General features: G+C 34.1%; 2 protein-coding genes across 6 annotated transcripts in view; both read right to left on the minus strand.

Annotated features, from left to right (window-relative positions):
• The window catches only part of LOC117121386, a 12,196-nt gene extending 6,758 nt beyond the window's left edge, over positions 1 to 5,438 (minus strand). Inside the window, exon 1 of one of the 2 annotated variants that reach the window (XM_033266579.1) lies at positions 5,339 to 5,438. The gene's annotated coding sequence lies outside the window, so the exon portion shown is untranslated. Of the gene's footprint in view, positions 1 to 1,932; positions 2,066 to 5,338 lie in introns of those variants that run through there. The other variant, XM_033266580.1, reaches the window with a different exon arrangement.
• A 5,434-nt stretch (positions 5,439 to 10,872) lies between these two features.
• The window catches only part of LOC117121348 (fibroblast growth factor receptor-like 1), a 61,082-nt gene continuing 56,883 nt past the window's right edge, over positions 10,873 to 15,071 (minus strand). For 3 of the 4 annotated variants that reach the window (XM_033266512.1, XM_033266513.1, XM_033266511.1), the window contains exons 4-7: positions 13,685 to 13,735; positions 12,862 to 13,146; positions 12,065 to 12,427; positions 10,873 to 11,565 (exon numbers count right to left, since the gene is read on the minus strand). In XM_033266512.1, coding sequence (XP_033122403.1) covers positions 11,117 to 11,565; positions 12,065 to 12,427; positions 12,862 to 13,146; positions 13,685 to 13,735 — 1,148 coding nt within the window. In that variant the 3' untranslated portion in view covers positions 10,873 to 11,116. The remainder of the gene's footprint in view (positions 11,566 to 12,064; positions 12,428 to 12,861; positions 13,147 to 13,684; positions 13,736 to 15,071) is intronic. The other variant, XM_033266514.1, reaches the window with a different exon arrangement.

Raw genomic sequence — 15,071 nt, forward strand, 5'->3', positions numbered from 1 at the left:
AGATGTGTATAAGAGGAATGGGGTGGGGCGCACACTTTTTGTGGGGGGGGGGGCGTGCGCACACTTTTTGTACCCCCCCCCTTGGATACGCCACTGCTGCCAAATGGTGAATGTGTCATCGACGTATCGGAGCCAAAGTTTTGGTCGTCGGGCAGAATGAAGAGCTAGCTGTTCAAATTCAGATGTTAGCAATGACTGGAGATAAAAGCGATCCCATTGCCGTGCCTTCTGTTTCTTCAAAGAATTGGTCATGCCATCTGAAACTGGTAGAAAGTAAACACAGTAAAAATAGTTCTGTCCTGGGTTGAGTGCTGTTCTTTCTTTGAGAGTAGGGTCCCCTTCTAGACGATATTTGGCTATGAGACAACCCTCTTTTACCGGTACATTTTGTGAATAAAGATTTGATGTCGAAGCAGACACTGAACCAAGGGTGTCCGTTGGTTGGAGGTAAACATCTTGGATCGTACCTTCACGAAGTGCTGTGAGTTGGTGACATGATGACCAGTGTTGCATACCAGTGGATACACTACCCGGGCAAAATACTTGGCTAGGAGGTACGTTGGTGATCCGCTCGAAGAAACGATGGGCCGTAATGGTATGTCCGTTTTGTGGATTTTCTTTTGCCCAAATAGTCTGGGGCATATGGATGCTGAAGGTCGAAGTTGGTGGTACAGTGTCTTCGAAAGCGCCGAGTCAAACGACTTGCTTGCGGCCCTCCTTTCCAGTGGCGCTGCCCCCCCTCCCCACCCAAGAGGGGAGGGGACAGAGCCCTCCAGATTTTGCCCCCGCCCCCTCGAGGTGGCTAATGAGGTTCATTGACATTTCTACATGTCGATGATCCGTGGTTTGCGTCGGGTCTTCTTGATCCTCCTATACGTAGGATGTTCAAGAGTTACATGATCTCGTTATACTTAGCGACATCCATGACGACCGTTGCATTTCCCTTATCTGCGCTGGTATAATATGGATAGTAGAGTCGGCCCTGAGGCTCTTCAATGCATCTCGTTCAACCTTGGTGAGGTTAGGTTTTGGTCTAGGTGTCCTTGCGTAGTATTTGAGAAATCTGCTTGCAGATGTTGTCTACTAAGGTCTTGTCAATCCCATTTAGCGATGGTTCTTCTCGTTGGACTATCTCTTCCTTCGGTAGGCCCTATAGTCGAAGGTGCCATAGCAAAGTTCAAGCCTAGGACGAGTACTGATTTCTCAGCTGTTGACAGATTGTGATTGCTGAGGTTGACTACAGTCTTAGCATTGAACTCAAGGCGAAGAGCAGCTTTGTAAGTTTCACTGTTGTTGCATGTGAGACGTTTAAGCTTCTTTATCGTTTTTTTTTTCGAAAGTGAGTCGCCTTGGGTAATTGACCAATTGTGGATTTTGTCGAAGTCCCTTGCTTGTAAGGATTGGTTAAGTTTAGGCCTAGTTTGAATGAGTCCAAGTAAGCAGCGGGTACTGCAATGTTGATAGTAATTGTTATTTTCGTGATGGAATAGACAATAACTGGATTTCCGTCAGGAGAATCAAGTATAGGTGTAATTTTGCCCTACCTGACGTAGAAATGTACTGAATACTCAGTACGTATGAAAACAATTGCGAAAAAAAACACGCAAATTGTTCTCGGGTGGGACTCGAACCCACGATCTACAGATCACTAGCCTGGTAACATACCTCTAATAATATTAATAACAATAATAATAGGCCTAATAATGAAAACAGGTACCGGTATCGCTGAACAACCTACTTGTCCTAGATTACGGCTATAATAATAATGATAATATATAATGATAATGATAATGATGATGATAATAATAATAATAATAATAATAATAATAATAATAATAATAATAATAATAATAATAATAATAATAATAATAACAATAACAATAACAATAACAATAATAATAATAATAATAATAATAATAATAAACAACTTACATTGGATGACCTTTCTGTTCCAAAGTTGAATCGTGTATGGGTGCATAGCGGGGTTTTCAAAAAACGGTTTCAAGCACATTGAAGTTGATATATGTACGGGTACATGACGTCATATTGAAATTAACCAATGAGTGAAGCGTATTAAGATTACGTCTGACGAATAATGAAAAATCGATACATGTACGGGTATATGACGTCAGATTGAAATGCACGCCTGAGAAACAGAGAGTTGATCCACTCGTTCACACCAAATTGTATACATGCAGACGTCAGATTGAAATTAACCAATGAGCAAAGCGCATTAAGATTACGTCTGACGAATAATGAAAAGTCGAGAGATTTGCGGGCACAAGACTTCTGAGTGAAATTATTAGCGGGGTATATAATTTTTTTTTATAATGCGGTGAAATGCTCGTTTATTTTCCCTGGGCAATCGTCATTCGAGGAAAAAATATAAGCATGGAAACTTAAAGAATTGCACGAGAAATTAATTCAGCGTTTGTAGCATAATGAACTAGGAAATGACATGGAATATATAGTGGAAACCAATTGTAATTTTTTTCAAATATTGCGAAAAGATGTATAAAACGCACGATGAACATCTTTATAAATTAACTAGAAAAGTATTGCTTGATTCAAATGAGAACATCGAGATGTTTTTAAAGAAGTAGGCCTATTGAAAGAAATGTTTAGCGATAATAAGCCTATAATAATCTGGGGCCGTATAATTATGCTTTTGTGTTTGGAGCGAGGTTAGCTGTGTTATGTAAAGATAGAAATAGAACTGATTTGATTGATCATGTAGGCCTAATACAAAGTGTAGACGAATTCGTGGATGGATTCATTTGAAAAGAGGATGGGCAAGTCACTTTTTTGTGTGTTAACAATCATTGAGTAATAAATACTGAACACAATAACATTACAGAGACTCTATATCAACGTTTCCAGGGGCGGATCCAGAGATGTCGAAAAGGGGGGGGGGCCGAAAGGGGAGCCGAAATTTGGGCCGATCGAGACAACAATGTCCTAGGGGGTCCGGCCCGCGAAATATTTGTGTTGTAGACGCCCGAAAATAACATTTGAGGCGTTGTGGGCTATCATTTTTTTCTTTTTCTTTCTTTCTTTTTTTTTACCTCCAAAAAGCGGGGGGGGGGGGCGGGGCCGGGCCGCCCCCCCCCCCACCACCGCCCCTGGTTTCGTTGGGGATAGCGTTAAGCCTTATAGCAATTTTAAATTGAATTAAGAAAAAAATTACGAATAGACGTTACTGACGTCATGGGTCATTAGTGTATATTTATTTATTTACTTTGTCAACTTAAATACAATACAATGAGTTACTTAATTATTGTACACTAATTAATACTAATAAAACATAATTGATTTATTAGAAGAAATGTGGGGTAAGAGTATCAGTTTAGTTTGTAAGTACTTTAAGACAGCTCTCTCATCCTCAAGATACTGTTATAAGTTCTATCAGGATGAATTTCTACAGACCAACAGCCGATTACACCGACTCCAAGATTAATGCGGAGGCTAAGGCAACGCAACGTGTTATGCAGCCTAAGAAACAATGAGTTGATATCGACCCGAACGCTAGCGCTCGTTCACGCCAAATGTTATACCGAGAGAATAGAAAAACTTATCGCAACCAAACCTATCCAGCGTGTTTGAGGTTTGAGTAAGTCCGATAATAGCTTAATGTTATACATTTATTGATTACCATTTCTAGTTCATTGAATTGTATTATACAATACAATAGGCCTACATCTTTATTCATCCCACATGGGGCAATTAAATAAAAGGGTCTAATCTGATTACAAGCCAAACAGATTAAAAAACATTACGTCATAAAATACAGTAACATTCAAAAGAATATTGATTACAAAGTTCAAAATGCATTACATCTTAAAATACAATACATAATATGTTTATTGTAGTTAAAAATTAAAATTAGTTTTGTTTCAAATATTTAGGATTCTTATCTTGCGAGCTTATGGTTGTTGCCTTGCTCTCGTTTTTGTTTTTTCTTTGTATGCATTTGAACTTGTAATTTGTATTGACGTTGTATGAGAGCAATAGGGGCCTAACAAATAGTTTTACAATCATCATGGTAACGTTCTTTAAGTAGTTTACTTAAAATGATACGACCATCACCTGTTGAAATAATTTTGATTAAATTTTAATTTTTTTTTTAAATTAGTGTTTTTAACGTATACATTTGAAGTTATATTGTTGGTTTAATTGTGTAGGCCTACATGTTTGATATTTAATTGTGGATTTTCATAGGTTATTATTATCTGATTCACAATGTTATTTCGTTGATTAATGCATTTTACATTTGTAATCTGTTAAAGTATTTCTTATTTACATTTTACCGGTTTATGTATTTTTAAAAATTTCCATAGTTTTTAATTGGCTTACATTTTTTATTTAAAGTTTGGCTTGATAGTTTTTTTTTTACTTGATGTAGTTTCGACCATTAAGTGAATTAGATTTGAATTTATTTACATGTTTTGAATTTAACTAAGTTTTCGATTCGTAATTGTAGCTTTGATCTTAAAACTTTTATCTAACTTTTTTTGGAATAAATTTAATAATTTCTATATATTATGATTCGTTATGAGTTTTAAAGTTTGTTTTACAGTTTGATACTTTCTTGATTTACATGTTAAGTATTTTACTAAAAGGCGTTTTATTTTATTTTAATTTTGATTAAAAATTTTCGAGCTTTGATTTTACGGATTTATTTTATAGTTTGATCTTTCTTTAAATATCTTAAATATTTCTTTGATATCCAAGTAAGTAACTTCTTGGTCTAATGTATTTCCGGATGAATTCATCTTTGCAGATATTATATTACGTATTCATAAAGTAAACACTAATGCTGATGTACTTGATCGAATGCTTTTCCCTAAATTTCTCCTAAATATACACTAAATACGTAGAAAGATTAAATGACGCCAGAGGCGTCTACTCGAATTTCTTTTCGTTTTATATATTTATATTTCTAATTTATTAAGTTAAGAAAATGAGAGTCGAGCCATTATTCATTCCATCAAGTCATCGTATTTGTTCAGTCCCTGATAACCCTGAACCATTTTATTTATTAAAATAACAAAAAATAAGGCTTTTATGCTCTATAGAATACCTGCACACTTTTGTTTTATTAACTTTTAAGTTTTGAAAGCAAAAGTGACGTCATCATTCAATACACCAAATCACCGTATTTCACTGAATATTCATTGATAGCTCTGAAGCAATAGAAGTTACATCTGTTGCATTAAAGTATCTAGGCCTACTCCCGTTAGGGCCATATGCGACATTTTGTAGTTATGGAAAAATATTGTACAGTATAAACCATTTCGGCTCTTAATAGAATAATAATAATATACTGTAATGTACTCACTATAAATATATAATATATATATATATTTTTTCTCCCGGATCTCCTCAATCTGTTTAATTTGGCCGTAGGGTGTTGTGCTATCCATCTGTCGTTGGGCGTCATAGTAAGTACGTTAAATGCATGCAGACTTTTAAAAGAGTTACTCATGCATACTAAAGCTTAACCCTTGATAATGACATTGGAAGAGCAAAAGAAAAGAAAACCAACAAAAGGAACGAAGAAAGAATAACACACCACACAGACGAGAAGCTATGTAAATAAAAGTTAATAAAAGAGAGAAGATATTATATAGTTCGGTTATTTTTCTGGGTACTTGTAAAATGCCTCATTCCTTTTTCTGATTCAATCCAGGGTTTAGTTCTCGTATCCGAACGGTTTCATTAATTTGTCGAATCATAGGGTCTTCGGAAAATTTTGTCAATAGATTAGATTTGATTTATTTTTTATGAGTATCTGTGTGTCTCAGACCTGATATGTTTCATGATCGGTGGGTGGGTGTTTTTGTATGTATGTCTGCATTTGAGAGCAGTCATGTACAGTTACTGTATAGGGTATGCGGTTTTGTATTTTGTATGTACTGATGTATGTGTATTTCATGTATGTTTCTGTATTTTTACTGTTTAGACGCACTTCTATTGTGTGCCACTAATGGAAAAGTGCATTTCCTAATAAATTATTATAATAGGGTGACATTTATCTTGTGGATGTATCCTATAAATAAATAATTATAATAGTACAGTGACATTAGAGAGCAGCTTAGCTCAGTCGGCTAATCTGGTGGTAGCCGCTGTGTGTGCGCTGAACTGTGGAGATCTCTAGATCCCCGGTTCAATTCCCATCGCTGCCCCTCCTTGTGTTTCAGCTAGAGGGCTGAAATACAAGTTACAATAGCACACCGTCTTTCGGATGAGACGTTTAAGCCGTTGGTCCCCTGTGCATTATGGCCCATGTGCATGTTAAAGAACGCAGTACACTCTTCGGAAAAGAGTAGGGGATTGTCTCCCGGTGTACTGCCCAATCACCACCAGAAGGACCCCACTGGAAGTAAGTCTTCTAGACTTTCGTGGGCTATCCTTGGTGTTTACACCGAATAAATCCAATCCAATCCAATTAAGGTGTGGTATATCCCATTGTTTTTTGGTCATGTGTTGATCAAAGACTGATGTGATGTGTTCGTTAGTATTGGTAATGTGTTCTTACCAAACAAACTTACTAATTAAACAAAAGAATTAACTAATTTGAAACATTGACAACCATTGTTCACGTCTCCAACAATCCCATTGATCATCCGACACCTTTGTTTACCCTTCTGAATCCCATTGTTTTAACTTAATTGACTATTTCACACACCTTTTGTTTACACTTCTGAATCCCATTGTTTTAATTCCATTGATCATCCGACACACCTTTGTTTACACTACCAACAATCCCTGTTTCAATGGCCACCACTGTTCAAAGATAAAGCTTTCATTTTTGTTGAAATTGGACATTTTTTCCGCTTCTTAATTTGAAAAGAAGCCATTTGATGCGCTATTCTGGACCGACATGAAGGTAACTAATTACTTAGATTTAGTTTTACTGTATTGTAAACAAATAATTGTTAGAGGTTAGGGTATGATTTAAATAAGTAAATGTTAATTATATTAAAAGATATATAAATATATTTCTAATACCCGATGTAGCATTTTATTTTATTTTTGAATCTTAAGTGTTTTTGTAGTTGAAAACGATCATTGATTATGACATCATTGCTTCAAATCAAGTGTGTAATTGGCAGATTTTACTATATATATTACATATAAAATATAATTTAAAAAAAACAGTTTACTGTTGTTTCTGGTAATTTTTGAATACGATAAGCTGTATTAAAATGTATTACTAATTGAAAATACTGTACTCAAGTCGGATTTCATTGGTAGAAGCAGAAAATTTTGCTGTCCAAACCCAGTACCTATAGTACCAATTATAACAATCTATGAGAAATTAATGATGATATGTAAATACAGCTTTGGGATATCACAGTCAATGACTGTTTTTGTTGTTTTTAACAAATCAAATTATCAATGATAAATTAAAATGATATTGATAACTACAGTTGCTCCTTAGTACCCTTCTCATTTAATCATTCATTAAAATAACAACCCATTTCCACAGGTAAATAATGAAGCACTTAAACAGTGATACTTTTGTACAAAATGTCTTTATTTTTTAAAGTTAACAATAAACACATGCTATCAATAAAATGTTTAATAACCTCACAAAAACCAAGGTTAATTGAAAATAACTAATGCTATTTATATGTAATGATGGTTGCTGTATTTCCACAACTCACTTTACCAACAACTATAGACCTCATAAAACCATTTAAAAATGCATTGAGTTTAAGTAACTTATAAAAATGTCAAATAATATCTATATATTCTCTTTGATAACACAAACTTAAGTGAATTATAAACAATATTTTTGGTAAATAAAAAAAGAACTGTTGAAATATAATAGATTTTTGCCCTTTTATACCAATTTATCTGAATATGGATGAGTTGCAGTTAACCACAGTTATTTTAAAACTAACACAGTGACAACGCACAATAGTGACAATCAAATTTTAAAGTGACAAATTTGTGTATTATACCCATATATGGGCATGAGGTCATATCACATCCATATATGGGCATGATGTCATATCACATCCATATATGGGCATGATGTCATATCACATCAATATATGGGCATGATGTCATATCACATCAATATATGGGCATGATGTTAAATCACATCCATATATGGACATGTCATATCACATCTATATATGGGCATGGTGTCATATCACATCCATATATGGGCATGGTGTCATATCACATCCATATATTGACATGGTGTCATATCACATCCATATATGTGCATGATGTCATATCACATCCATATATGGACATGTCATATCACATCTATATATTGACATGGTGTCATATCACATCCATATATGGGCATGATGTCATATCACATCCATATATTGACATGGTGTCATATCACATATGTCACACTAAACTTGGTAGTGTGGACAAAACTTAAGGCTGGTCCAGCCAATTCTGGCCCGTAGATGCTCATGTGCGAGCATGCCATGCAAATGTGCGGCCATTTTGGAGGCTAATTACCCACTTTGCACTCTAGCGCTGTCCACACTATCACGTTTTTCTCGATTTGCCCTTATAGAGTACTACATGTTGTGCCACGATACCATGTGATACTACTCCGTTGCTTTTGGCGACACAAAATACTTTCAACCAACGCCATTGTCTCCACTGACAAACCACTGATCTAAATTTCTAACGTAATTATTAGGATGTATCTTAATTTTTCTTTGTAAATTTTAATTGATGATTAAATGCGTATTAGATAACTAATATAATGTGAGCTTTTTGTATTTTTAGTACATTTTGATGGTAAATTATAAGGTTTTAAAATGCCTATTCCAGAAAGCCTATTCTAAACCATTAAGATTATGAAGTCATTCAGGTGTAATAGAACGGTAACCAACGTCCAGAGGGCGCCACCTGGTGTTGTGACGACACGACTGTAGTACTCTATATGGACATAATCATCTAACACCCACATATGAGCAAATAACATAATTTCACACTATAATATACTGTACGAGTGAATCACATTTACTTTTCATATAAAAATTGATAATATGGGCAGGTCATAACAGAGAATACGTCTATGGTCACCGTTAACACACAACCACATGCACACATACTGTATATACATAGAAGTATCTTTGTATATACACATACTGTATATACAAAGATGCTTCTATGTATTTTAAATGATCCATACATAAGCATACTACATTATATCAAACATCATTTTCACATAAGTAATGATATCTTTGTTAGAACACATCATTTACATGAGGTCAAAAGTCGTATGTGATGTCGTTTTCATCAGCAGAAGAATGATCTAGGACAAACAAAATTTATATTTTATTGAAAGTAAACCCTTACTAAATGAAATTTAAAAACAATTGAAAGTATAATATACTTCTTCAACTCAATAATCCTTCTGCTCCAGTTTTCTTCCAATCTCCATTAAGATATGGACCACAATAAAAATGCTATACTGTAAATCACAAGTTATTGAAAATATGTAAAAAGAAAATACTAAATACTGTCATTACATTTCTTAATAGAATATTTTTTAAAACAAACAAATTTATATTAACAGTGTTGTAGTACCAAGACTTACAGTCAAGATTTAAAACAATTTGTTATCAAATAAAAAAATAAATCTTGGAGATTTTAAATACATATAACTGATCAAAGAGTTAACTGTATCAAATAAAAATAATTTGCTTAATTTCTTAAATAAATTGGTTTTTAAAACCAAATAAAAGTACTCTTGACTAAAACTCTCCACTTCTAACTTTAGTGTTCTATTTCTTTTTGGAAGGAAAATTAAGAAACCTGATAATACATTCATTGGTTACGATTTATAAACTCAGTATCTGAATGAAGGATTTTAAGTAGACCGAAACCACTACTAATAATGCCAAATAGTTGAGTTAAACTCCAAACACCTGACATTCATTTGCAATTCCTTTTAGCTTTAATAATCAGTAAATCAAGTGTCTTTTACAATGCTTTCAATGCAACATGACTTTTAAAACTCCCTTACAGTACATATAAAAAGATAACTGTTAAAATTGCAAAAATATGATATGGAAACCAAAATGCAGATACACAAGTCCAGTTTTAAAACTGCAATTAATTATGTTTTATATCATTATTATTTATCATTGTCTTCCCATTAGCTAACGCAATATTGTAAGTTTTTCCAATCAGACTGTGCCATCATACCACCTATATAAAATATATGAATGGGAGTTCACAGAGCTTCTAAACACTGCTCACAACTTCTTTTTAAATTATAATGCAGCATAATATCATATATATATATGACATCATTCTCAAAGTTTTACAGTGTATCAGATAATAAATATATATTTTATGCATACTAATGTAGTAATTCATTAATTTTGTAATTTGACTCCTGTTTGGATTTGTTAGATTCCAGTTGGATTTCTGATATACAATGTATAAGTGTGGACCTGTGGTTGCAAACCCTATGTCCTAGACAATGTCATGAACTGTCCCATTCCCTAAACCTCAAACTAAGTATAGAGCACAAAGCCTCCCATTTACCCTTGCTATATATGGTGTAACAAATTAACAAACTTAAAATCTAGTTCATGGATTGAAGTTTCATTCTTTGATTAGCCTTTTGATTGGTATATATTCATTATATATTTCACAGCTAGCAGCTCCTTCCATTTCTGCCAGAAGGTGAGATCAAATGTTGATCTCTATAAATACACACCCTAACTTTATAATACATATCTTTAATAATAGATACCCTAGACCACAGGAATTAAATTTCATACATACATATACATTTTATATACACATTTATATATACATTTATATATATATATATATATACATATACATATATATATACACACACACACATATACGTAACAGCCTCTCTGGGCCTTAACATTAAACCCTGTGGGTATAACCCCCACATCATGCTCATTAACCACCCCAAACCATAACTCCCATTCTCATCATATCCCACTAACTTTCCAAACTTCAGTATACATTGTTACAAACACTATTGTAAATGGGTCTACCAATAGAATACAACTTTTGTAAAACTTTTTACTCTTATATACATGTATAACTATACAAAAATAGGTGACTGTTGATGCAATGGGCCTCAGCATTGATGTACATTCATATGTGGATAATGGTATATTCTACTGCTTGATAAACTTCCATTACTATTTAATGTATCCGAGTAAGTCGTCGGCGGATGAAAATCCTGATAATGATTCACAATTTTATCAAACCCAACTGGATAACTTTCATGCGACTGAGGCGGTGTTGGGTAATATGGTTTATTTAAATTTTGCGGAGTGTGTTCATTAGGTTCTTGACGGCCTAGCTGATTTAATGGCTGCTGTTGACGAACTTGTGGGGGCGGCCTTGAAGATGACTTCCGACATCCCGTGCAGTACATAATTAGCATAATAATAAATATAATGACGACTATTGATGGGATTGCGATAAATATTACATATTGGATTGTACTCCGGAAAGATTCATCGTCATCATTCACTTGCTGAGGATTTGTGGTTGTTCCAGTGCTTCCATCACTACCCACTCCTATATGGAAGAGAACAACATATCAGTGTTACTGTACTCTAGACACAACGTGACTATGAACAATGGTACACAAAAAAATAAAATGATATTCTGATCTTTAGTTTTATCTCATTTTTGCTTTATTTATTTACCATATTTATATAGCCCCCTATTTGAGATACTTTGTGTTCAAAGGCACTTTACATGATAAAAATACAAAAAATAATTTCAAACAATTTTTAATTGTGACATTGGTGGAGCTGTTTTATGAGATTGAGATCAGGGATTAGGATCAAGAATTGAGATACAAATGGGATCGGGGCTTGCTTCAGGAATTGGGATTAAGTACTGGGATCAGGGATTGGAATTAGAATAAGGGCCATGGATTTTGATCAATAAGATCAGAAAATGTAATTAAGATTAGGAACATACTTCAGGATCAGAACTGGAGATAAAGTTCAAAGATATATGGGATTACGATTAGGGATTAGGATCATGACTGTGGATTTGCATAGCCTACCTGGTGGCAATACCTCTAAGAAGGCACTTTTGAAGCTGTATCCCATGGTGTTGGCACCCAGACACACATACATCCCTGAATCCTCTTGTGTTGCTTTTATGATTGTTAACTTATTCAGGTACGTGCCATCCCTTTGCGGAGCAATCTGTCCCGGCGGGAGAACAATAAATTCTTGGCCATCCATGTCGATGGTTGTGTTTGAGTTTTTTAATTTATTATGTTGCTCAACACGCTTCAGCCACTGGATGTGCGGGACAATTTCACTTTGAACCTTGCATTGAAATGAGGTTGTTTCGCCGTACTTCACGGTAGTATTCACTGGCAACTCGTCAATCAGACGGGGAACTTCTATCGGTGGCTGATCTAAAAAGACATAAATGTTGGAAATTAAAATAAAGGAAATATTTATGGAAAAGCAAAAGAAACATACTGGGGAAATCAATGACGATGCAGCTATTTGTAGTTTTAGTGAATGACACCAAGTAATTAGAAGCGATTGGTTCAATCATATCTCTATCATTTAAATTTTTGTGACATTGAATTACATCTATATTTACAATATGCGAAGTCTGTTGAATCTGTTGTGTCATGCACTATATAAAACTCAATCAAAATTAAGTCTGTAATTAATCCACACTAGCATGGGTTGGACTGTTCACCATGATAGCTTTCCTCCAATTATTTCTAATCTGTGCAGTTGCACGGCTTATCCTTAGCTTCAGAGATCAATGGAAACAATACAAATCAGAATAAACTTAGTTAAATTTCATTGATATTTTCCATAATCCTTGACTTACCAACTACTTCCAATTTATAAGTGGCATTGATTTGCCCGTTGCGATTTGAAACGATACATGTATATACACCACTGTCTTCAGCTTTTAACTTGGTTAGGCTTAAAGTGGAAGGACCACGTTTTGTTGTTCCAAGCACGTCGTCTGTTAGGTTTTTCCCATCTTTTTTCCAGTATATATCTGGCCGCGGATGGCCAGTTGCCTTGCAATTCATGTGAACTGTGCCTCCTTTTGGCTTGACTCTTGTCTTTTTCCTCATCTTAAGTTGTTTTATAAATTTTGGTGAGGCTGAAAGAATTAAACAACTCTGTTGTAAAAATTGGTGTCAGGCTATATAATATAAGAATAACAAACAGAAACAAATAATAAAAAATCAAATAAAGCATGACAGAATATATTTGGTGATGGTTATTTCTAGAGAGGGCGCCATTTAACAATAATGAAAATATACAGTATCATCAGTATGCATACAAAATGAATACAATTAGATGACTCCCACATAAGCAACTTTGATACAATTGTGATACACTTGTAATATAAGTAAGCAAGGTAGGTCTACTATAAATTCTAACTTTAAGTGAGCATTATGTAAATCAAAGGCTATCCCTAGCTGATCGCAAAAAGGGAGAGCCACTGATGTAGGAAGATGATGATGCCACAAGCACCTCTCTGAGATAAACACATGCGCATTAAAATAGGACATCATTATTAAGAAATATCTTAATTCTGAACCAATCAAACATATGACATTTTCTGAAAGAGGAGATTTAAATATTCATACATTGATCATGTATCTCAAAGAATTAATATTAAGTTTTGAACTTACTGCCTGTTGTATCATCTGGATTAAGGCTTTCTTCTGTTTTTGGTTTGGATTCTAAAATAAACCCAAAATATTATTTTTAATTCAACAAGAGATATATTGCCTGTGAATATAAACCATTGGAATAACATGCATTCACAAAAAAAAAAAAAAAACAATTCACCCATCTGTAAGAACATCAAATAAATTGTGATATGTTCATTTACTAATATGCTGCCCTCTATAGTCTCAGATCTACATTTTACTTCCTTTTTAACTCTGTAATTCCTTGATTCATTACTAAATATTTAGACAAAGATGACAGGAGAAGTAACTGACAACTTAAAGATATTACCATTACAAAAAGATCCCTTAAATAATCTAATGGGACAAAAGTAAGAGTAAACACGACTGCCACGTTATTAATTTTTATAAAGAACTATAAATTTCAGATAATTTCAATAATAATGTAATAAGTGCATAAAGAAAATTATGCTGTTAAAAATCTACCACTATAATTATTATTATAATCATTTATTTAACACTATAGTTAAAAAATGGGATTTTATATCATGCAATTCAGCTGATGCTACCATTTGATATATGATAAAATTGTTTATTTCATTTTTATATCGCATTCCATTTCATTACATTTTACTCTTTCTTGTAAAAATAAATGAACACTAAATTGAACGAGTTAAGGCCAACTAAGACAGCGTTGTTTGACGTAGCCCGACGCGATTTCTTGTCGCGTCGGGTCTGTGTGAGTTGAACGCAGATGCGATGTTTGCGTCGGGGGCAGTCGCATCGTAGAATATTAAACATGTTTAATATTTCTCACAACTGTTTAAGACTGTCCCCGACGATAAATCGGGTCGGTCTGCGTCGGCCGACGCTGTCTGAGTTGGCCTTTACTGTCAAAGAAATTTACGATTCAATGTATTTGATGATTAAATACAACCCTAGTATCTAAGAGTGTTTAATGGGTATTTTTAGATACATTATACAACACTAATCTACATTTAAATTGCTGTAAGTACTGTAATACTGAGAAATAATATTGCAACACACTAAAACAATTTTATTGAGTGTTGTATGGACAATCAATATCAAAACGCCCATATTTATTTAATTTGATATTTAGTATGTACTTCAATGCTATAGTATACATACGATAGCTGTACACGTGATTAATGAATTTGGATTAAGCTTTGTTTCCATACAATCACTACTCTATCGCTAGAGCGTTTTCCCTGCAATCCTTGCACTGCGTAGCTGTCCCAACGCAATCAGGAGCGCTCCCAGATTCAACTGACCAATCAGCGTCGCCAAAAGAGTCAGCAATAGCGTGTAGCGATTTTCATGGAAACCAGGCTTAACAAAAGTTTTGAGAATGAAGGAAACAAGAATC

Source organism: Anneissia japonica, unplaced genomic scaffold, assembly GCF_011630105.1.
Source record: "Anneissia japonica isolate Jap-2015-1 unplaced genomic scaffold, ASM1163010v1 scaffold21_len1647178_cov195, whole genome shotgun sequence".
NCBI classification, from domain to species: Eukaryota; Metazoa; Echinodermata; class Crinoidea; order Comatulida; family Comatulidae; genus Anneissia; species Anneissia japonica.